Source organism: Artibeus jamaicensis, unplaced genomic scaffold, assembly GCF_021234435.1.
Source record: "Artibeus jamaicensis isolate MK-2021 breed Jamaican fruit bat unplaced genomic scaffold, CSHL_Jam_final contig_944, whole genome shotgun sequence".
NCBI classification, from domain to species: domain Eukaryota; kingdom Metazoa; phylum Chordata; class Mammalia; order Chiroptera; family Phyllostomidae; genus Artibeus; species Artibeus jamaicensis.
Genome location: NW_026522020.1, coordinates 1,837,563 through 1,861,243, shown reverse-complemented (window position 1 = coordinate 1,861,243; position 23,681 = coordinate 1,837,563). Strand labels below are relative to the sequence as shown.

Here is a 23,681-nt window from a genome sequence, read left to right as displayed (position 1 = left end):
TGCCCAGGACCAAGCTGGGGAGACAGATGCCCAATTACATTTGCGTTTCAGGTAAACAATAGATGGTCTTTAGAACAAGTTTGTCCCATGCAGTATCTGTTTATCTGAAATGCAAATTTAAATGGACATCCTATATCTATTTATGTTTCATGTCCTAATGAATACTTACACTAGATAATTACTCAGCATAATTTATAGTTAATATACAAATATATATTACTATATGAGTATAATTTTTAGTATAACATACATTTGGTATATATCTAGTACTTATTTCTAGCTGCATAGTTATACTAAGTAGTTAGTAAAATTTATATTCAGTACATTTATATTCACTTATATTTTTGGTATATAACACATATTAGTATATAAACATATAATATGTACATTTAATGTAATATATACTTAGTATCTATGTATGTATTTCTAGGTAAATACCTATACTAAAAATTACTTGTCATTTATATGAAATTCAGATTTAATTGGGCACCATCCCTCTCTGTTCGTCTGTCTCTGTCTGTCTGTCCCTGGCAATGCTGCTACTCCAGGAAGGAGTTCTTTCTTCAAGCCGGGGCCCCTGGGGAGCTGCCTAAGACGGGCGGGTGCCCAAGAGCCCCAGCCTAGATGCGCAGTTTCTTCCCCCAGTACTCTCCAACTCCGACACGCGCCATAAGCCACCGAGCGGCTACTGGGGAACAAGAGTCCCAGGGCTCAGGGAAAAGGTTGGGATTCCCTAGAAGGGAGGCTATACAGGGGGCCTGGGACGGGGGAGACATGTTCCCTCCGCCCCTTTGAGGGTGCCTGAGGCAGGAAGCAGAACCCAAAGGGAAGGAGGGGAGGGAGGGGAGGGAGGGGGGCTGCCAGACCTACCCATGTTCCAGGTGCCGATGAAGATGGTGATCATGTCGGGCTCCGGCTGCTCCGAGTGCTTGTTCTTCATCTGCTGCAGGAGCTGGCAGAAGCCTTCTCTCTTCTAGGGAGTGAAGGCAGACAGTCTCAGAAAGGCCTCTGCCCCACGCACACTGCACCTTCACAGCACTTGGTCAGTCTCACAAAAACTGAGAGGAGTACTAGTCAGGGCACGCTTCCCGGATGCCGGTCAGGAAATGGGACCGAGGAGAAGAGAGTGGCCGCTCTGTGACCAGGCTGGGTGGCAGCAAGGACTGCCCTCCAGGAAAATGGTCTAGAACTGGACATAGGCCCAACCATATCACGGGAACTGCAGCGTGCATTTCAGTGCAGAAAAAAATAGACACAACTGTAAGGTCCAACCTTAGGAGATGAATTCACAATGGTTTTCGGGGTCATCCATATGCTGGAATACCACAGGGTTCAAAAGCCACGGTGCAGAAACACTTTTTATCAACAAGACTAGGTGGCCAAAATATATTAAACACAAAAAGCCTGGTGATGAAACAGCATGCACGGCACCACTGCACTTTTATCAAAAAACACAAAAACCACCAGGAAAGATGCGGTGTAGGAAGGTTTACCGGTGGTGCGCGGGTACTGCTGTTTTTCACTTTCTGCCTCTGCAAATTTTCCACCGAGGAGACTAGATTGCTTGTGTAATGAAAGGAAATTTAAATTAAAGGAGCTAATTGAAAGGAACAAAGGCAGGCTGTTGCCATAGCCTTCCTAATAGTCCTCATTTACTTTTCCTGGAAACCCGCCTTTAGTTAGAGATGGCGCAAAACGCAGTGCCTCGGGTTACTGGGGGTCTCCAGCCTGCAGAGCCTGCGGCAGTGGGTGGCACTGGCGTGTGTCCCTGTGCCCAGCACAATGCCCAGCCCGGCCTTCCATCACCTATCTGCCCCCCATGTCCCTGTTTCTCCCAGCCCCTTCCGATCACTGTTCCCAGTTCTCCCCACCCTCTCAGCAGTTCTGGGCACCCGGGACCTCCCACTTGTCTCCCGCCGGCCCCACCTTCAACTTCACCCACAGGGGGCCCCATCCCTGTAAACCTGTACTAGGAGCCTTTGTCCCCCTGCCTTACCACGGTGCCAAGCTGTGACCAACCGACACCTGAGGTGCTGGGGACCCCTTGTGTCCTGCCTCATACGCACTGTGCACCAGAGGACAAACACGAAGGCTGTGCGTAGACTTAACCATCTCCTGTCACTTACTTTGGAGTCGGCAAAGACATATTCCTTCCTCAGGGTCTTCTCCTTCTCTGTTTCCACCAAAATCACCAATTTGTTCAGAAACTTCTGAGACTTGATGAGCTGCAGGACTTAGGAGAAATGGAAGTTCACTTACTCATTCGCCCACTCGTCCCCTAACAGGCACAGTGCCCACTGTGTTCTGGCACCTGACTGACAGCCCCGACCCTCCCCTCCTCAGGCAGAGCACCATCTTCGTGCTGAGTCTCCCAGACCCCCTTGCTCCTGGCTGCTCTTGCGGGGAGAACCTCACGTGGAGATAGAGTGGTGTCTGCAACGAGCAAGGGGTGGCCTGGTCGGGCGGAGGAAGTGTGACCCCGTCTTTTCATCTTTCTCCCTCTTCCCTTCTCATCCTCCTCCTCCCTACCCCCTTTCCTACTTTTGCTTTGCTTTTAATTTACATCTAAATTAATTTTTTTTTTATCAATGAAGAAAAGACTCAAGTTGTTCCGTAAGATTTGTATACACAGTAATACACCCCGCCCTGGTGAACACCTAAGGCTCTGCCCCTCATAGGTAAAAGGCACGAACAGACCAAAACATGGTTCAAGAAGAACTCAAAGCCCCCGAGCCCATAACTTTAAGCAATCAAGAAATAGCCAAACTTTCAGATGCACAGTTCAAAACACTGGTGATCAGGATGCTCACAGAACTGGTTGATTTAGTCACAAATTAGAGGAACATATGAAGGCTAAACTAATTGAAATGAATGGAAATGCACAGGAAACCAATAGTGATGGAAAGAAAACTGGGACTCAAATCAGGGGAGTGGACCAGAAGGAAGAAAGAAACAGCCAAACAAAAATATGGAGAAACAAGAATTCAAAAAAAGGAGGAGAGGCTTAGGAACCTTCAGGACATCTTTAATTGCTCCAAAATTCAAATTATAGGGGTACCAGAAGGGAAAGAGAAAGAGCAAGTGGAAAACTTATTTGAACAAATAATAAAAGAGAACTTTTCCAACCTGGCAAAGAAAATAGACTTCCAGGAAATCCAGGAAGCTCAGAGAGTCCCAAAGAACTTGGACCCAAGAAGGAACACACCAAGGTACATCATCATTACATCAGCCAAGATTCAAATGAAGGAGAATTCTAGAAGCAGCAAGAGATAAGGGGACAGTCACCTACAAAGGAGTTCCCATCACACTGTCAGCGGATTTCTCAAAAGAGACCTTACAGGTAAGTGGCTGGAAAGAAGTATGCCAAGTCATGAAATTCAAAGACCTACATCCAAGATTGGTCTATCCAGCAAACCTTTCTTTTAGAATGGAAGGACAGATAAAGTGCTTCTCAGATAAGATCAAGTTCAAGAAGTTCATCATCACCAAGCCTTTATTATATGAAATGTTAAAGGGACTTATCTAAGAAAGAGAAGATAAATATAAACAGTGAAAGGACAGCAAACTCACAGTTATTAACAACCACACCTAAAACAAAAGCAAACTAAGTGGACATCTAGATCAGGAGTGGAACCATAGAAATGAAGATCACATGGAGGGTTAGCAACAGGGGAGTGGGAGGAGGAGAAGGGGGGAGAAGGTACAGAAAATAAGTAGCATAGACGGTATGTAGAAAATAGATAGGGGGGAGGGCAAGAATAGTATGGGAAATATAGAATCTAAAGAACTTGAGACACATGGTCATAAACTAAAGGGGGGGAGATTGGTGGGGGAGGGGGGTGCAGGGTGGAGGGGAATGAAGGGGGGAAATAGTACTGTAATGGCGTAATGAATAAAATAAAATAAATTATATTAAAGAAAAAAAAGAATCCTAGGAACTAACTTCCAAAGATACAGATTCCAACCTTCAGGTATCCCAGCTCCTGGAGGTTTGCTGACCTTCAACCATGGAGACAGGATGACATGAAGCCAGATGACTACAACTGGACAACACACACTGGACCATTCCTGTCCTTATCGGGATGGGCTGTGCTTGTCTGCATGTGAACTTGGCAACCCCCTCCCTCCTTATAAACACTTCTGCATCCTGAGAGGGGAGATGGGTTTTGAGACCTGAGTCCCCCGTCTTCCAGGTGGCCTGCACCTGAAAATAAACCACTTTCCTTTACTTCAGCACCTGCCTCTTTAATATTGGCCTTCGCAGCCGTGGGAAGACTTGCGTCCAGGTACATTTTGGTAGAGCAGCATCTCTAGCAGCTTTCCAAGAAAGGGGGACAGGGTGATGTTTGGAAGTCTTGGATGTCTGAAAACACTACTCTCCACTTTACTCACAGAACCCTAAGTTGAGAAGGATCTCCCCCAGACTCGGAGACCTTTCTTCACCACCTGTAGCTCCTGGCAAGGCTGCAGCATTGTCCCGATCCACCTGTGTCCAGAAGTGTGCACACAACAGGCCTGGAGGCCCTGGGCCAGCACCTGGAACTCAGGTTGTGGAGGGCAGTTCCCAGCACTCTCCCAACTGCTTGCTGTGCCTAACCTGGACAAACATGGTGTCAGCTGACCCCCTGCCCTCCACCTGGGAGTTGGGGATGCCTACAGGGGCCAGGCGGAGGGTGGCTCTGTGACTGCAAACACCCTGGAGTTTCCCTGGTGGATGGCTCTTCACGCACATATTCACGCCTTGTTCGTAGATGTGTGGCTGGTGCCCCTGGCCTTTATCCACATGCCCTTTCCCTGTGACAACCCACAGCTGCATGACTCTGCTGGGTCCCGTGAGCTCCCCTGGTGAACCACTGAACCTGGAGGGGATCTTGGGGACCCCCAACAGTCTCCAATTCTATTGTTTGCTTTAGCTTTTGGATCTTTCCCTCAAATGCAGTGTTGTAAGGCCTCCCAATGCCGTGTCGCAGGGCAGGACGGTTTTCCTGTTGTTCGGGGCACTAGATGGACCAGGTCCCCACTGGAAACCAGTGTTGTTCAGTGCACTGAGAATGTTCTTGAACAAATCTTCTGTCTCCACTTTCCCTTATTGGCACTTATTTTGGTGTGGAACCTCATAACTGGCCTCCCACTTTTTAAAAATCCCCGATTTTCCCTCACTCAGTAGGGAAAGGTAGGACATTTGTTCTATCTTTTGGGAGCTTTCCTTGATGTTATATTCTCACTTTTCCCTTGAGTCTTTATTTTTTAAAAAATAGCTTATTGATTTTTAGAGAGGAAGAGAGGGAGAACATCATCAATGTGTGGTTGCTTCTCACGCTCCCTACTGGGGACCTGGCCTGCAACCCGGCCATGTGCCCTGACTGGGAATCAAACAGGTGACCCTTTGGTTCACAGTCCAGTGCTCAATCCACTGAACCACACTAGCCAGGGCAGTTTTAATTTTTTTAAATATCTGCCATCATTTTTTGATTCCTCACTCCCTCCCTATTTTCTTCTCTGAATTTTCCTTTTGAAATAGCACTCTTCTTGTCTCATGGTCCAATTTCCTTTAACCTTCATGATTTGTTCCCTTCAAGTCTTCTGCTTTCTGGCCTTGAATCCCCCACCTCCCCGCCAGGGCCTGGGGATCCCTGGCTGTCTGTGTTCCAAGAGACAGAGGGGCCTGCTGAGCAGGGCTTCTGCACTGGGTGCTCACGGGCTGATTCACGGGGAAACCTTGCTGTGGAAGCATATTTAGATCTTTGTGTGCTGGTCACATGCTCCAAAGACACTTCCCACTTCCTGCCTGCAGGGCGTGGGCCTCCCTGGCAGCATCCTGGGTTAGACGGGGATGGGTCTCAGCCTGCAGAGTGGACAGTAGTATGTTTCCAGCAGCTTCCTCTGGCCTCACCGTGGCCAGTGTCCCCCAGCCCTTTACGATCTGCTGAGGACAGACAGCCTGCCTCCTGCCTGTGAGGAGTGGGGGCATTTGGTGGGTCTGACTCTTTTTAAACAGATCTCCCTCCAATTCTGCTGTTTATAACCCCAAGCTCAGACCCACTCCTGGGGCTGCTGATGCTATCGATTCCCACGCCCTTTGTGGGTTCTGCGGTGTAACTCAGGTGTCTCAGTTTTTCCTACTACTTGCTTAAAATTTAACATTTTTTGGTTCCGGCAAGTTGGTTGTCACGGTCCGCCTGTTTTTCAGTGTGTAGAATGTCGTCACCATCATTTGCTCTTGTCTTTGACCTTGTGAGTGCTGCCTTAAGGAAGGGAGCGGACAATAGTACGTGCGTTCAGAGGCCACTGTGATTTGAAGTTTCAACCAAGGGACACCAGGTGTGTTCTGTGTGCTCCGTGCGCCAGCCCGGATGCCCAGACGCCTCTAAATCTGCTGGTGTTTCTCTGTATCTCCCTCCTTCTGAATGTCTGGCTTCCCTTGCCATCTGCTTGCAGAGCTGTGTGGCTGCCCAGGTGTGACCTCTTGCTGGATCAGGATTAACACTCGAGCAGGGCCAGTCAGAGGCCCTCCTGGCTGCACACCTAGTTAATGGATAGAAACTCTTTGGGTCCCTCCCTCCCGCGGCCCTCCTCCTGTCACTCATCGGCAGGTATGAGCAGTCTACCTCAGACACCCCTGACCTGTCCGTCTCCAGGCACCGCCACCTCTCGCCTGCTTGCTGTCAGGGCCTCCGAATCAGTCTCCCAGCACAGCAGCCACAGTTTTTTTAAGTGGGAACCTGTCACTCCACTGCCTGCCACCTCCTCACGAGGACTCAGCTCACCCAGCCCCCAAGACTGGCACCTGATGTCAAGAGTCACCCCGGCTCCAGACCCTCCAGGCGCCTTCTCCCAAGGCTAACATGCTCCTGCCCTGGAGCCTCTGTTCCTGGGCCCCTTTCCCAGGTTCCCCCATGGCCAGCACCTCCTGGATACTCAGGGCTGTCAGCTCAGATGGCCCTCCTCCATCACTGTCACATCGTCCCACTGAAATCCCAGCCTGGAATTCACCCTGACACTGTCCTGATGTGCACGTCTGTGTACGTCTTTTCTCCTAGACTTGACCTCGACCTCCCTGGCTTGTTCACGCCCATCTCCCCAGGGCCTGGCACACAGTGGCTGCTCAGTGAGTGAACACATTATGACTTCTTCCTGTGGACACTGGCTTCTCCTATGCCTGCTCGGCTCGGTGCCAGAGCTGCTGTGGACGCGGTGATTGGAACGGGCAGGAACGCTCCAGCCACTGCCGCCAAAGAGTTGCTCCTAGAGGGCAGCCCGAGGCAGGGCCACCACACCTGGACACGGACCTCGGGCCAGGACTGGCTCTGTCCCACTGGCACTGCCAGAGCCTATAGGGATCCCTCTTTTGCGGGGACACGGAGGTGGCTGTGAGTAGTTAAGTAACTGTCTCCAGGTCACACCCCTATCGAGCCCTGAAGTGAGGGCGTGGACCCGGTTCAGCCAGAGCCCTCACCGTGAAGTACAGTGCCTCCTGACATCAGTCACGGAAGCCCCAGAAACACGCAGCCACATGGACTGTTATTGCGCTGGTCCGGAACCCACTTATTCCTTCATTCATTCAGTCAGTACGTAGCTATTGATGCCCTACTCTGTGCCTGACACTGACCTACACTCTGGAGATTTAGCAGGGAGAAAGACCCACTTCCTGGCCTCGGGGGAACCTGCATTCATGGAGGGGGGAGGGGACACCTGAGCATAACTATTACAGGGGTCTCAGTCACCTGGCAATCCCGAGTGTGCACCTGCCAAGTCCCAGGTCCTGTGCTGGGGTGGGCCTGCGTCAAAGGAAGACCCTGCCCACTTTGGGCGAGGGAACTTGTGAACAGGGAATTGTGTTCTGATGTGACAGGTGCTGTGAAAGGTGAGCCGGGCCCCACAAGCCCAGAGGGAGGCCAGGAGCCAGGCAGGTGCATTCCCTGGAGAGTCTGGGCTGGCAGGCACCAGGCACTTATGCTTCTCCTTTAAGGGCTCAGAAGCCTGCGGTGCAATTGTCCACTGGAGACTGGAGCTGGGATTCCTCAGGGCCCCTCATTTCCAGCTGGGCTCTTTCACCCATCCCTGGCCCGCTTGCCCACCATTCACAATCCCACGAAGGTATATATTCACCCTTCTGGTGCTAACCACGCCGGTTCTCTCCAGCTACAGGACAACAGCTCTGACCCTGACTTTGGCATTCACAGCCCTGCCCACATCCGGGACCCGATGCCCCACTGCTCCTCTCTTTCCGGCCACAACAAACAGCATGCAATCTCCCTAACAGTCTGCTCTATTCCTTGAACATGCCATTGTCTCCATCCAAGTGCCTTCCCCTGCCTCAAGCTTGGTGAACTCCTATTCATTCTTTAAAGTCCCGGACAGAGCCATCTCTGTGGCAGGAAGCCTCTTTGCACCACCCCACAGCAGAGTTCATTGGTCCTCCCCTAGGGTGGACCTTGCCTCTGACCCACATGCTAACACAGGCTTGCAGGCCAGCGTCTCTCTCTAAATTGCTCATTCTTTGAGGGAGGTCTACAACCCAGAGCTGGCCCATGCAAGGTGTTCAGGGAAGAAAATGTCCATTGAATGAAGCTGGCAAGAGCTCACAGTGCTTTTCAGAATCCGGGGAGGTATTTCTTTCAGCCCAGAAACCTCAAGTTTTTTTAGAGCAACCAGGTATTCTTTGATAATCTCTTCACTCATCTTGGTTTCCGTTTCCTCTTGTCAAAGCTGGAACCCCGCCCCCTTTCAGCTGTAACTCGCTCTCTGTCACAGATAAAGAGGAAAAGTGTGGCTCTAGGCTCACGGCTTTCAACACAGCCCTCTCCAGCTCAGGGTCTCAGTGAGTCACCCATCTCTCCTGCCTAACCTGGCCGTGGACAGAGCACCCCTGCCCACCACTGGACCTCAGCTCTGTGTGAATATGACACCCTGTCATGCACCAGCGTCCAGGGACTTTGTTCCCGATCCATCCTCGCTGTCCTGTTCTGCCTTCCTCACAGCTACCTTGGACTTGGAAGGATAATTATGACGATTATGGTGGTGGTGGCGGCAGCCCGTTTTATTGAGCACCTATTAGATCCCAGGCACTACGCACTTTGATGTTTGAGACTCGTGCGGCCCTGCAGGATGCTGTATACCTATCTGAGAGCAGAGCACACTGAGGAGCAGAGAGAGACAGGCCACTAGAACAGGGTCACAAGTGACTGAGCTGGGACTTGAATCTCGTTCTGTGCTGTCTGCATCCTTCCCCTTGCTGCGTCCCACTCCCACACAGAACTGGTCCTCACGCTCCCATCCCCCACTGCCCAGAGAACACCCCTTGGGCCTCGGCATTGCTCCCAGGTGGGACTCAGCAACAGGAGGTTGCAGGATGGGCAAGCCCGTGTGGGCAGAGCCCCTCTCCTGGCCCCCCGCCTGGATACCGGGTCTCAGGCCCACGCTGCTGCAGATCGGTGCAAGGTACTCTCACGTGCACTGGCTCATCTACTCTCAGGGCAAACCTATTATGGAATCTGTTATTATCATCACTACTCCCATTTTACAGATGAGAAAACAGAGGCCCAGAGAGAGCTTGAGTGACTAGGCTGTGATATAGCCAGCCCAGTGGCAGAGTCCAAATCGGCACCAGAGCCCCTCGTGCCCTCACCCCCCACCGTGCCCCCGGGGACTTGCCCCCAAGGATGTGGTGTGTGAATATTCCTGATTCACTCATGATTCACTCGATGATGCAAAGCCTCAGGTGTTGTGAGTGGCTCCGCCATGCCCGGCTCTTTCCTAAGAAGCCTTACGTGCAGATTATTCACTTCATCCTTGTCACCCCCTTTTACAGATAAGGACACCGAGGCCCAGGGCGGCTCGGGGGTCCACAGTCACACAGCTGCTGAGGGGCAGAGCCGGGCTGTGAATTTACACAGTCTGGCTCCAGAGCCCATGCCCTTGGACCTGCCTCTCAGTCGCTGCTATGCTGAAGGTGCTACCTGATTCCGGCCACAGCCCTTATTCATGCAAGGCCCTGCACCAGGCACTAGGAGGCGACCGCAGGTGTCAACCTGGCCCCAGCTGGGAGGATTGTGTCACAGAACTGCCACATCTCCCGGACTCCGAGGAAGGAGGTGGAATGGATAGGGAAGGCCTCGGAGACGAGGGGGTGTGAGAGGTGGACCCTGGAGCCGGGCAGGGTTTCCCACGGGCAGGGTGGGGGCACTGGGTGTCCCGGCGCAGGGGAGCGTGGGCCTGCTGCTGAGCGGTCATCAGTGAGGGCACTAGCAGAACAGGAGTGTGATGGGCGCGAGGGCCTTACTTTTCTTGTGGCTGTAGAACTTGTCCTCAGAGCCGTCCTTGGACTTCTTAATGATCAGTTTCCCAGATTCAACATCGACTTTCAGCTGCAGTTTCTGAGGAATCCCCAGAGACTCTGACTTCACCTGTGAAGAGGAGGAGGAAGAGGAGGAGGAGGAAGAGGGAAAGATGTCGGTCATCTCTTCTTTGTCCAGGCTTTCATCACGGTGCCAACCTGCGATCCCCTCCCTCCCTCGGCCAAGTCCAACCTCTGTGTCCCCTGGGCAGCCATCTGGCTTCTACCCGTAAGCCCCGCTCGCCCAGGGCCACACACCCAGGTTTCCCTGGGCAGCTCCTGACAACTGCTAACATGTTGGGGGGGGAGCCCAGCGAGGCCGCTGGGTGCACGTGAGCTGCTCTGCCCACAGGTGTGCTGCAGGAGACAGGTGAACTGCTGGAAAGCTGTCCATTCACTGCCTCTCTGGACAACACCCATTAATCTGATGTCATCTACTTCCAGAGAGCGCTTTGGTGATAGACTTAAGCTTCTGAGCCTTGTTCTAACCAATAATGGCATACTGACAGATACTAATAAGGAAAAAGACAATTGCCACACTCGGAAGGTAGAAGTTTATGCTAATACAGAATTATCATCAGGGCTAGGAAGGGCTTTCTGGAAGGGGGACATGGGGGGACATTTCATTTTGTTTCTGAATGTGGGCCCAGGGCTGAGATGGATGTACTGGAATCTGTGGGGACAAACAAGGAAAGCAAACTTCCGGACCAGAGCCCAGGGGTTCTACCTTGGTCACTCCTGGGGAAATCATGGCATGTACATTTTTTCCTACCCCCCCAGGCACCATGCAGACAGTTCGAGGGCCCCCACTGGGTGTCACTCACCACTCTCCCCACGCTGAGATGAACAACATTTAAGTCATCTTGGGCTGAGAAGCCCTTTCCCAGGGAGTGTCCCCATGAAGCCAGGCTCACACACCCACCTGGACACCCATTCCAATGTCTAAGCATCCTCACAGGTGGTCCCACTGACTGCCATTCTCAGTCACTGGGCTCCTTGACCTTGTACAGGTGGGCCAAAAGCTCTCCTTCTGCAGGCACCAGAATGTTCCCCAGCCTCCAGCTGCGAAGAGCAAGGGCGCAGCCACTTACCTCAAAGGTGACTGGAGGGATGACAGACCGCCGGTTGGGAGCCTCGGGGCCCTCGTGCAGCAAGGCTTTGACCTGCGGGCACACACACACACACGCCTGATGTTGGGAGGTGAAGGGGGCAGCCTCCTTGGGGACAGAGACAAAGGGCGCAGAGTCTGCGCGCCTGGGCATCCTCTGAGCCAAGAGGAGACGGAAGGGGAGCCAAGAGAAGCTGCAGGAGCCCCAGGTACCTTATCTTCAATCGAGGACAGCAGACTTGTCAGTTGGCTGAGCTTGGTCACCATGTTGATTGGACTGGCCTCACCAGGCCCCTGGGAGATGAGGGAGCGAGCAGATCAGGGCACAATCACTGCAAGGAAGCCACCAAGAGGGATGACCCCAAGTGCTTTCCACACTTCATTGCACCTCATCCCACCAACAACACGGAAGTACTGTCATTAATGTCCTTTGCCGATGTGTCATGGCTGAAAAACAAGTCATTTTTTCTTCCCTCTAAATCTGCTTCTCCCCCAGAGCTTTGCACCTCATCCACTCATTTGCTTAAACAAAGCTCTCGGACTGGACTTGATTATTACCTTCTTACTCCTCCCACACCCACAGCCTTGCTGCTTGCTGCAGCCCCAGTGTAGCGCACCCGCTGCCCGACACCACAGTGCTTCCCGCCACTGGCTAGAGAAGCTTATCCAAACTCCATACCCTGCCCTCTAAGACCACATGAGCAAATGCTCCGCCCCCAGCCACTCGGCCTCACTTCTCATCTGCCCACGGCCTTGAGCTATCTGTCCTTTCTGAGAAATCCCCAGAGACATGGATTTCACCCAGGAAGGCCACCCCTTGTCCTCAGGTCTCAGATCCACGAAGAGGTCTTCCTGAGCATGCTCAAGTAGCCACCTGGGCATCGCTCTCACATGGCCCTGCTTTGTTGCCTATCGATCCCCACGGGCCTTGATTTCTTCACTGTGCATTTCCCCTGCTGGAATGCAAGCTCTGTGAGAACTGAGACAATGCACTCTGTCCAGTGCTGCAGCCTGGGTGCTGGGAACGGTCCCCCAGCCAGCAAAGACACTTGGTGAGGTCATTCGATGCACACACGAGGCCCGGAGAGCTGAAGTTACATGCCGGAAATCACGCAGCTAGCGAATAGCGGAGCAGGTCTTGAATCCTGTTGGCCCGGCACCACGTCCACCATCTCAAGTGTTTATTCCCAGAATAAATAATATAAAGCATCTATCCTGTGCCAAGCACACTGCCAGGTGCTGGAGGTACATAGAGTTAATAAGATACGACCCTTGTCCTCCAGAGGCAGGATGAGAAAAGCAGACAGGTGTATAATTAACCTGAATACTAACCGGAACGGAACGGAACGAGATGTTACCTCATCTCTAACCAAGTGATGTCCCTTTATCCTATCCCCTCGTCCTTGTTTGTCAAGTCAGCCAGGCTGCGCTTGCTTTTGACCTGTTTTCTACCCAGCCACCCGTCACCACCAACAGCAACACCGTCACCACGGCCCTGCCCAGCACAACCACTGTCACCTTCGTCAGCCACTGGCCATCAACCCCCACCCCACGACTGTCACCGACATCAGCACATCCATCAGCACTTTCTCTTACTACTTTGCTTTTAAAAGCTGCCGTCTTTGGTCATGACGACCAGGGGAAAGCCTTGCAGGGGGAACACAGACCACGGCAGGGGCAGAACAGAAAAGCTGGTCAGGAGATGGGACAGCCCAGGCTCTCCTCGTTTTAAGGTTATTTTTCTCCTAAAGGATTGAAAAGGTAGCCAATTTCAACCCCCTCATCCTCCCTTGAGGACACTCGGAATTACCGGCTTACTACCTGGGACAGTCGCCTGGCAGGTTTAGGCTGGTGCCTCCACTCCCCGCACCCCCCTCGCTGAATCTCTTTTGGAGCAGGTTTGGCAAAAACTTAACATAGTGAGAATGGAGTTGCTGAGAAACCCGGGTGAGTACTGGGAACAGAGGGCACGAGAACAACGCTGCGACCCGTCTGCCTGTCTGTCTCTGACTCGGCAGAGCGCACCTGGGGGCTGGATGGGCTCTCGCGCTCCGGCAAACGTAGGAGCGTATCCACTCATTTAATCCACACGCGAGTTGATTCTAATAATCCTTGTTCTGCAGACGGGGAGGTGGGGTCAAAGTGGCAAGTCAACTCGTCCAGGGTCACAACTAGGGGACCCTCCACCCCAGATCTGAATGCAAATCTGGCCCAGTGCTTCTCAGCTGGTGGCGATTTTGCCCTCCAGGGGACTCTTGACAAGCCCATTGGTGTTAGGGGCTGTCACGGCTGGAACATGCTAATGGTGTGTAGTGGGAAGAGGCCAGGTTGTTAACAACCAAGCAGCCTGGAGCGGAGGCCACAGTTCCTGGCTCAGCCTGGAAGCATCGCGTGGCTGGGTCTGTGGGTTTACACAAGCTGACAAGGTATCTCACTTCACTATGAAGCTGACTTTTCAAAGAAGGATGTGGGCCCAAGGTTATTAATGACTCTCCTTCCTCACACAGGACAGACACAGGGCTCCAGGGTCCCCTTCTTGTCCCACCCACCTCTGGGCCAGAGTCTAACATTGGTAAGAGTCTAGCCCAGCCAGGTGGCTCACACATGCAATGTCACTTCCTGCTTAGAGGAACCTGCAGTGTCAGACATGACTGTCCCCATTTCACAAAAGAGAACACCGAGGCGCGCTGCAGGTGAGTCCAAGACTGGACCAGACCATTTCCGGTCCAGGGCTGGAATTCTTTACCTGGGGGAACCTTGAACTCCCTCCTCTAGGTGTGAACTTCTGAAGACTGTTCTCTCTGAGTCAGGGTCTCACAGGTGAGTAGGAGTGAAAACCCTTTCCTGATGCTCTGCCCTGCCACCAATTACAAACTTTGGCCTCAGCTGACCAGCACGTACGGTGTGACCACTGCCAGCGTGCCTCCCCGGAGCTTTTCCCTCATCTAACCGACTTCAAAGATCTAGGTGTGTGGTCTTCTAGTCAAACTGTAAATTTTAGTATCTGGTACCATCCTTATTTTGTCTAGATTTGTTCTGACTGTCCTGTAAATTTATCCATTATTCACCTGGAGGAAAGCAAAATTATCTTTTTCTTTTCTGAAGAATTTTTAAGTTGTACAAGTAGAACACAACACGTATTAATTTCTCACTAAAAAACTCAAATAATATCATCAAAACCTAGGCCCCCTTGGCTGGGACCCTTCTCCCCAGTTTCACGCCCTCCCCCCCACTGCCATGGTAACCAGGGTTGCCCTTTGCGTATAAATCCTTCTGGCACAATTTCGCACCACACTCTAAATACTGTCCTGACATTTGCTTTTTTTTTTTTTTACCCAGTGGTATGCGTTGGAGATCCTCCCGCATCAGTGCATCCAAGGTAGCAAATTCCACAGCAGTTTAACAACCCTCTACCTTTGTGTGGTTTCCAGTGTTTTTGCTTTTAGAGACAAGGCCACACTAAAGAGCTTTGTCAACACCTCTTTGTCCCCAAGACAACTGCATACATACAGGACTGCTTCCTTGGAGGATGCGTGCATTGAACATTTTCATGCTCTCAAGGCTCAGGGCGGCCAGGTCATGATGTCCCACAACGGCCTGTCGATTGTCTCCAACCACGGTGGCCCAGGAGGACGCAGGAGCAGGAGAAGCCCCAACTTTCCTCTGTGTCCCTAAGAGCAGGACAGAACTGTCCCCAAGCCGGGCGCCCTCCCTGCACCCAAGGGCTGAGACACAGCCTTCTCTCAAGTCCGAAGGGGCCGCAGGGAAAAAGCTGCCTGACCGTCTCAGCCCCCGTTGCTGACTTAGTGCTCAGCCCAAGCCCTGCTCACAGCCCTGCTCAGGGCCGTCCCAGCGAGCAGCGGCTCTGCATCATGTCTCTCCCCAGCGTGTTCCTCCACAACCTACGCAGAGATGCTGGGCACGGTTACTTCTATGTGCTTCATTTCCCCGTCGGAGCATCAATCACACTGATTCTCCCATGCGCACGCATTAAACCGGTTTTTCTCCTGTTCATCTAATCTTGTTTCGATTTTATTATTTTATTACTTAGTCCAGCTGTACAAACTAAAGGGTAGAAGGGGGTGATTTATCCCCTCTCCCTGATAATGCAAATGGTCATGTTGCTTTTCAGAAAACCCATTTCACTCCAGCAAGGAAATGAGCCCTCGGGAGTCCCTGCTCAGCTCCACCCCACCCCCAGCTTCAGGCCTGTCTGATGTACAAGAAGGTACCTCCTCGTTCTGAAGGCCATTTTCTGGTTACTAACGAGGTGAGGTTAAGCATCTCTTCCTGGGGACAATGTTGGCCATACCCAGTTCTTCAGTAAACCAGTCTTCTTTATAGCCTTTCCCCATTTTACAAATTGGGGTTTTTTACTTAGTTATTTATTTGTAGACTTTTAAAAAAACATGTTAACTCTTTGTCCCTTATCTTGGCTGCAAGTACTTCCTCTATTTCTTTCCTTGTTTTAAATTCTGCTGATGACACCTTGTTACACAGGTCTTTGTTCAGTGGAGAACTTGGCTTTGGCCCCCTTGGGGCGTGAGCAGGTGTCTGTGGTGGAAGGGGGAGATACACCTACACCCTGGACTTCCTGAAGCAGAGGCAGGAGCAAGGTTTTAGGCACCTCGTGTGTGTGTGTGTGTGTGTGTGTGTGTGTGTGTGTGTGTGTGTGTGTGTTTCTTTCAGTTTCTGAAGAGAAATGAAGGGAGAGGCCCTGCCTCGCTGCCTTAGTCAGCACTAATAGTAGTTTCGCTGATGGATGCATAACTTGAAATCTTTACTTCTGAAATCGAAATCAGGCAGTGGGAAATGCTTTATGGGGGAGGGCGAGGTGGCGTGGGGTGATAGGGCTCTCACCCGTCACCCCAAAGCACACTCTCGTGGTCCAGCAAAACCAGGGTGAGGTGGGGCTCCCTTCGGAGCACTCAGGACACTGGCTACCTCCAAGCCCCATCCCCACCCCCAGTTCATCAAACTCATCCTTCCAACCGCCAACCCTTTACCTGAGGCCGCGGGCGGAGGCCCGGGGAGAGCTGCTGGTCAAACAACCTCTGCAGAGACTCCAGGGAGGGGAGGGTCCGGATGACTTCTCTGGGCACAGGGGAAAAGGGGAAGGTTGAGGGTTAGTGAGGAGCCAGCTGAGGCATCTCTGGCTTCCTCTGGAGCCACATCTGGCGAAGGCAAAAGTCCTTCCCAGAAGAACCAGCCCCGGCAAAGACCCAGGCCTGCCCTCCGGGAGAGCCCACTCCTTCCTGCACCCCGGACCACATGGGAATCATCCAGCTGAGAGCTGATCTACCTCTGTTTCCTCCCCCACGGCCTGTAAAAGACTTGCATCTAGAATCACAGAGCTACTTTGAAGGACCTCAGTAATCCATGCTTCCAACATGCACTGTTGATAAACCACGACTGCCCCCCACCCCCACTGTTAAAAATGCAAATGTCTGAGCCCCAACGGGGTTTGGCTGGAATCTGCATTTTAAACGCCTGCCCCAGGGGCTTCTGGCACCGGAGGTCTGTGCTTCCTGGTTCCAGTCCCCTCCTCCACTCAGGTGGGCCCAGAGAGGTTTCCCCGCGTCTGACCCACCAACAGTGCCAGTACCAGGGCTTTGTGGGGTCTCTGCCCCTTCTTGTCCTGCTCAGTGGCTTTCTCACTGTTTTAGGAGTGGGGGGGTCATTTTGAGCTCCACTTTTCACTTACGTCACCAAAACCATTAAATGTTTTTCCATAGTTAACATTCCCGTTGGCTTCCAGATAATCTATGGAGTGAAGGTGGGTCTTAGATGGGTCTTAGATGTTTGGATTGAGGTCTTGGGGATCATCAGTAAAGGCTGCCCTGCAAAGCTCTGTTCACATGGCTTCTGCTTTCTCATTTTCAGCCACAGTTTAAGGACAAGCAGAGATTATGGCTCAGGCAGTGTTGCCACGCCTCTGAGGGGCGTTCCAAGGACGGGTCATCAGCACTGTCCCAGCCCGGTGGGGGGGGGGAGGGGTGCCGTCTTCATTCCTTCCATTGTGTTCCTTCCTGCCTCCCTCAACACTGCATTTCAATACCGATTAGTTGATTTGCATATCTTTCATTCCTAATGTCATTAAGTACTTTTTTACACGATTGGTTGCAACTGTATTTCTCTTTGTGCAAACTCTTCGCCTTGTCAGTTTTCTGTGGGGAATTTTGTTAGTACTTTTATACATTGACGTAAATTCTTAATAAATTGCTTTTCTTTGTATTTAATCTAGGGTTTGTCTATTTTTTCCCCCATTCTGTTATTTGCTGTCACAGGTGGGCTGGATTTCATTATAAAGTGATTTGTAATTCTTTTTATTGTTCCATTTTTCATCCTTTCTTGGGTAATTTTTGGCTTACCTTAGTCAACAAATTGTCACCAAGATCTACTGGTGAGCAATTCTTTGCTCATGTTACTTTGGCTTCTTTCTTTTAAAAAATGTGTCAGAGGGGTGCTTTCGGACCTGCCGTTCTCTGCGCCCCCATACCTGCCCCAGGTAGGCCGTCATCCTGTCAGTTTCCTCTTGAATTCGGCCGTAATTTAGGAGCTAATCACAAGTACCTAACGGCTGTGGCCAGCGCTGTGACTTCTCTCCATTTCCACCTCCTGGTGTTCTGGGGGCAGGGAGGGGACCTTTCACTTTGTGTGTCCACATCCAGCTGCTCCGCCGAGCACCTGGGTTATTTTTAGGATCACCAGCTCCCAAACATTTTTGGAGGAAATAATTCTTGGATCCTTTTATTTTAAAATTTATTTTTTAAAATTGATTATGCTGTTGCAGTTGTTCTATTCCCCCCTTCATTCCCCTCCACCCTGCCCCCCCATCCCCACCATTACCCCCCTTTAGTTTATGTCCATGTGTCTCAAGTCCTTTAGGTTCTATATTTCCCATGCTATTCTTGCCCCCCCCATCTATTTTCTATCTACTGTCTATGCTACTTATTTTCTGTACCTTCTCCCCCCATCTCCTCCTCCCACTCCCCTGTTGCTAACCCTCCTTGAGATCTTCATTTCTATGTTTCCACTCCTGATCTAGCTGTTCTTTTAGTTTGCTTTCGTTTTAGGTGTGGTTGTTAATAACTGTGAGCTTGTTGTTCTTTCACTGTTCATGTTTCTTTAACTTCTTTTTCTTAGATAAGTCCCTTTAACATTTCATATAATAAGGGCTTGGTGATGATGAACTCCTTGAATTTGATCTTATCTGAGAAGCACCTTATCTGTCCTTCCATTCTAAATGAAAGTTTTGCTGGATAGAGCAATCTTGGTTGTAGGTCTTTAGATTTCATGACTTGGAATATTTCTTTCCAGCCCCTTCTTGCCTGTAAGGTCTCTTTTGAGAAATCTGCTGACAGTCTGATGGGGACTCCTTTGTAGGTGATTGTCCCCTTAGCTCTTGCTGCTTCTAGGATTCTCTCCTTCATTTTAATTTTGGCTAATGTAATGATGATATGCCTTGGTGTGTTTCTTCTTGAGTCCAACTTATTTGGTACTCTCTGAGCTTCTTGGATTTCTTGGAAGTCTATTTCCTTTGCCAGATTGGGGAAATTTTCTTTTATTATTTGTTCAAATAATTTTTCCACTGGTGGCTGTGCCTTTCCCCCCTTCTGGTACCCCTATAATTCGGATATTGGAGCGTTTAAAGATGTCCTGGAGGTTCCTAAGACTCTCCTCATTTCTTTGAATTCTTGCTCCTTGACTCTTCTGTTTGGCCATTATTTGCTTTCTTCTGGTCCACTCCATTGATTTGAGTCCCAGTTTCCTTTTCATCGCTATGGGTTTTCTGTGCAATTCCATTCATTTCAATTAGTTTCGCCTTCATATATTTGTCTAATTTGTCGGTATAATCAACCAGATCTATGAGGATCCTGATGACCAGTGTTTTAAACTGTGCGTCTGAGAGTTTTGCTATTTCTTCGTCGCTTAGATTTATCTCTGGGGCTTTGAGGTCTTCCTGCGACATCTTTGGTCTGTTCTGGCCCTTTAAATGTGAGAAGCGGTGCCTTGGACTCCCAGGTCGCTGGGTTGTGACGCTGTATGTGGGGGCGTGGTCAGAGCGGGGAAATGGCGGCGCCCTCTACTGCCGCTTGCCCCGGGGACGCCGGGGCCCCGGTCCAACCACCCACTCCCTCGCCTGTCTGCTCGCGCGCAGATAGGCGACCGCAGTCAACACGCAGCACCGCCTCCCCACTGTCTCCTCTGCAGTCGCTCACCCGGTGGGTTGCTCGGTCACTCACTAGGTCCAAACCTGCGTTTGGAACCCGTGCGTCTGGTTTCGCGTCTGGATTCCGCGCCCGGGTCTGACCCAGTCCTTCTGTGCAACCCCTCACGAGACGCCAGTTTTGCCCCTTACCGGTCGGGTTGAAGAATTTGTTGTTAACGGACTTCCGAAAAGTTCAATTTTCCGTGTTCTGGTTGTGTTTTCTGATGCTAATATTTAGTTGTCCCTAAACTTGGTTGTGTGAGAAGGCACGGCACATCCACCTATACCTCCATCTTGGCGGAAGTCCTCTTGGATCCTTTTTGAAGCAGAGGCATGGGACTCACACATTTTCACAACTTTTTTTTTTTTTTTTTAATTTGCAAAGACTCCCTGGGCCCTCAAAGGACGTCCAAGGTTGGCCTCGGTCAGAAGCCTCCTCCTTGGGGACACTGTGTCAGAATTTGTATTGCCTCGTCAGAAAGTGTGGATACTACCAAATACTGCATTTTTTAAAGTAACCGTGCTGCTGCACGCCTCTTCCCTCGGGGTTTAGAGACGTGATGAGAAGAGGTTTGGGCGCTGCTGTTGGTTCTTCTGTTCATCGCATCTCGGGGAGGTTTTTTAAATCCTGGATTTAGCTCCTTTAGGAGACCGGACATTTTTTCCTCTTACACACATAGTCATCAATTACGCTCCATATTTTCCTGCTTCTTTCAGAGCCCATCCTACCCGCAATAAGTTGAACCTCTACACCCGGGGTGTCAAACTCGTTTTCACCTGGGGCCACATCAGCCTTGTGGTTTCCTCTGAAGGGCCGGATGTCATTTTAGGGCTGCATAAATGTAACTACGCCTTCATTTGGGGCAAGGAGCTCGGCCCTGCTGCCGGGTAGAAACAAGGTGCCCGGCCAGGTGAAACAGGGTGGAGGCCGGATTCGGCGCCCGGGCCTTGTGTTTGCCGCCGGTGCCCCACTCCCTCTGCAAAGACTGCCGATTTCTATCGCACATCCTCCACGCCTGCTTACTCAGCCCCCCTCACCCCCGCGCCCACCCCGAACTTTCTGAGCATGTTCCCTTGACACTCAGCTCTGTTCTGTGATTTGATTTTCAAATCTGATTAGAAAACTGTGGCTTTATATTTACGGCCTCCAATGAAGCAGTTACAGTGACGGTGAAGCACTTCTGTCTGGGAACTGTCTGTTCACTGAGTAAGACCTTCCCCCTCTCCTCCCTCACCACCTCATATGGTGCCATCTTGTTTTAGAATCCCACTGTCCTCGTTCTCCCTTCCAGGGGTCTCCAAGTCTGTCCAGACCCTGGTGACTTCATTTTCTTTATTTCTCTTTTCTCTCTGGCACAGCCCCTGCCTGGTTCTGGATAACTTCACTTGTGGTCACACATCTTCCTTGAGCGGCTGAAGGTCTCCATTTCCAACACAGGACCAGACCCCCCCCCCATGGCCTTCTGTGGCAGAGGCTCTCACCCTGGGCTCCCGCCTCAGCTCCCTGCCACCTTCCCATTCAGGGTGGCGGTGCTGTGCCAAGTGGTATGAGTGGGTGAACCTGGGGCCCCTTCAGTGTCACCCTCAGACCCCGGTTCCAGCTCCTCCTCCTGTACCTTATCTCTTAACAACCAGGCCGGGTCCCCGTCTCCCAGCTGGATGCCGGTGAGTCTCAGCATATCCCCCAGCCTTGAGGTCTCGTGGACTCTGACTTCTAGCATGAGTCCTGGGTGGACGGCCCGGCTGGTGGCATGTCTGACTGCACCCTGAGCCAACAGCAGCCCAGAGAAAGATCCCCCCACCTCAACCCCTGACTTTCACTCTTCAGTGGCTGGCATCAGTCCCTCGCTGCCCCTTGCTGCCCCTTGCTGCTGCTCACTAAAAATCTAAAGGTCACCTTGCGTGTCCGCTCCTCACGCCACATCCAGTCAGGCAACTCTACTGTCCCTGCATCCTCCAGGTCACACAAGCTCTCAGCGCCTGCACAGCCCCCAGCCCTCAGGTCACTTCACTAACATCCACCAGCTGCTCCTATGTGCAGGCAGTGTCCCCACCCTGGGACTCGGCGGGAAGCAAGGCAGACAGAGGTGTCTGCCTCTGCAGCTTCCTTCTCATGGGCCACTGCCACATCACAGCCACGTCACAGCCACGTCACAGCCATGCCACTGCGCTCTGGTCTCCCACCTTGGGTCTGCCTCCTGGGTCCACGTGCCATAGCCCCAACCAGCTCACACCCCAGTCCCCTAAAACCTCTGCAGGGCCCTGTGCTATGGACACGCTGTGGCTCTGCCAGCGGTGGCCGGTGAAGCGCAGGATGTCCAGTCAAATGTGAATTACGGACAAATGACAGATAGTCTTCCTGCATAAGCATCTCCCAACACTGCACGGTGTGCACTTCTACGAATAGAGCGTTTGTGGTTTATCTGGAATCCAAAGCGAGCTGGGCATCTGGGGCTTCCTGGCTGAATCTGGCCACCCCACGCCTGCCTCTCCCAACCTCCGCTCTGAACCCCTTCCTTCTCTCCTTACGCTCCAGCCATTTGGCTCTTCCTCCTGTTCCTTGCAGGGATGCCTCATTCCCACCTCGGAACCCTCACACCGGACATCCCTCTGCCAAATCGCCGGACGGCTAGCTCCGTCACTGCCTCAGAGAGCTCTCTTTTCCCCACAGGGCACTGGCACCGCCCCCACCCAGTGCCTCTCCACCACCTTTTCCTGCTGTACTTTGTCACGATGCTTACAAAATTATTCTCTGACTGACAGACTTAGGCTACTCTCGTGCCCCTCACTAAGACGTCAGCTCCCACAAGGTCTAAAGAGCAGGAACCTTTTGTGTTGTGGTCATTGCTGGCACCCAGCACCCAGCACCGAGATCAGGGGATGCCTTCCAAACAGCCTCAACGAGTGAATGAATGAACGAGTTCAGTAAACTGAAGAACGGTTCCAACCAAAGCACCTTGGGAACTACAAGTTTATGGTTAGTTTCATGGAACAGCCCCAGCAGCAGTGGGTAAGGGGAGGGGGCTGGAAAACATAATTTTGTTCCTCAGATTTTCTAAAGTTCCCCCTCTCAGTTATGCAAGACTCTAAGTCTGCTATCACTTTTTCCGTGAAGCTGAACACAAGCAAGTATGTGGGGGGAACATCATGGCGTCTCTAATTCTAACTGCTCTGTAAATAAAGACATGGAACAGCTAGAAGCCAAAGGCGGGCGCTCTGGGGAAGCTGCCACCCTGGGAGGTGAGGTGGCCCGGACCCCAGGGCAGCCCAGGTAGCCATGAGGTGTCGGGGAAGGAACTCGGGCACATGCAGAGCAGCTTTAGTGCAGAGACTTAAAAGTACATTTGCTTCTGGACATGGAAGCAGCAAACACCATCTCCACTGGGGCAGAGACGAAAGCTTGTTACCAGTCATCATGAAACTGTTAGTTACAAAGAAAGCGTGGTGTGTGCGTATGTTTCCCTAGTGATAAACGAATTACAACAGCATCATCAATGGAAAAACACCTCTCGTGGGAATTTATAAATAATGATTCTAGGCCCAGTGGACCAAAACTGGATTAGTGGAAAGGCAATTTATTGAAATTAAGCCTGACAGGCCAGTTCCATGAGTGCTGGATTTGTCAAAAAAAATTGTTACATTTACTCATGGTAAATTTTGAAAAAAGGTCAATTTGATTACTGATGATAGATTCTTTTTTTCTTTTTTTTGCATATTTACTAAGCTAAGATGGGTATGGCACCAGAGAAATTGAGAAGAGAGTTTTGAAACTGTTGAATCCGTAATAAAACACAAACCGGTACAGGCCAAAAAAAAACCCTCCCCCAGATGAAATGCAACCTTTTCCAACAAAAATGTTGACCTTTTAGTTATGATGGGGGTCCCTTTGGCTCCTTTTGGTGATTTCTTTCAGATGGTTTTGAATGTTCCTTCTATTTTTCAAGCTTTTAAAGAGAGCATTAAAAAAAATCTTCTGCTGATTTTTTTCAGATGACAGATCAGCCTAAATTTTGTACGTCCAACAG

The 23,681-nt window shown here is 51.2% G+C and overlaps 1 protein-coding gene across 2 annotated transcripts in view; it reads right to left on the bottom strand.

Annotated features, from left to right (window-relative positions):
- Positions 1 to 23,681, bottom strand: part of INPP5D (inositol polyphosphate-5-phosphatase D) — a 110,215-nt gene that overhangs the window by 32,250 nt on the left and 54,284 nt on the right. For both annotated transcript variants that reach the window (XM_053655249.1, XM_037143965.2), the window contains exons 6-11: positions 16,451 to 16,538; positions 11,658 to 11,738; positions 11,428 to 11,499; positions 10,283 to 10,406; positions 2,127 to 2,233; positions 871 to 973 (exon numbers count right to left, since the gene is read on the bottom strand). In XM_053655249.1, the coding sequence (XP_053511224.1) occupies positions 871 to 973; positions 2,127 to 2,233; positions 10,283 to 10,406; positions 11,428 to 11,499; positions 11,658 to 11,738; positions 16,451 to 16,538 (575 nt within the window). The remainder of the gene's footprint in view (positions 1 to 870; positions 974 to 2,126; positions 2,234 to 10,282; positions 10,407 to 11,427; positions 11,500 to 11,657; positions 11,739 to 16,450; positions 16,539 to 23,681) is intronic.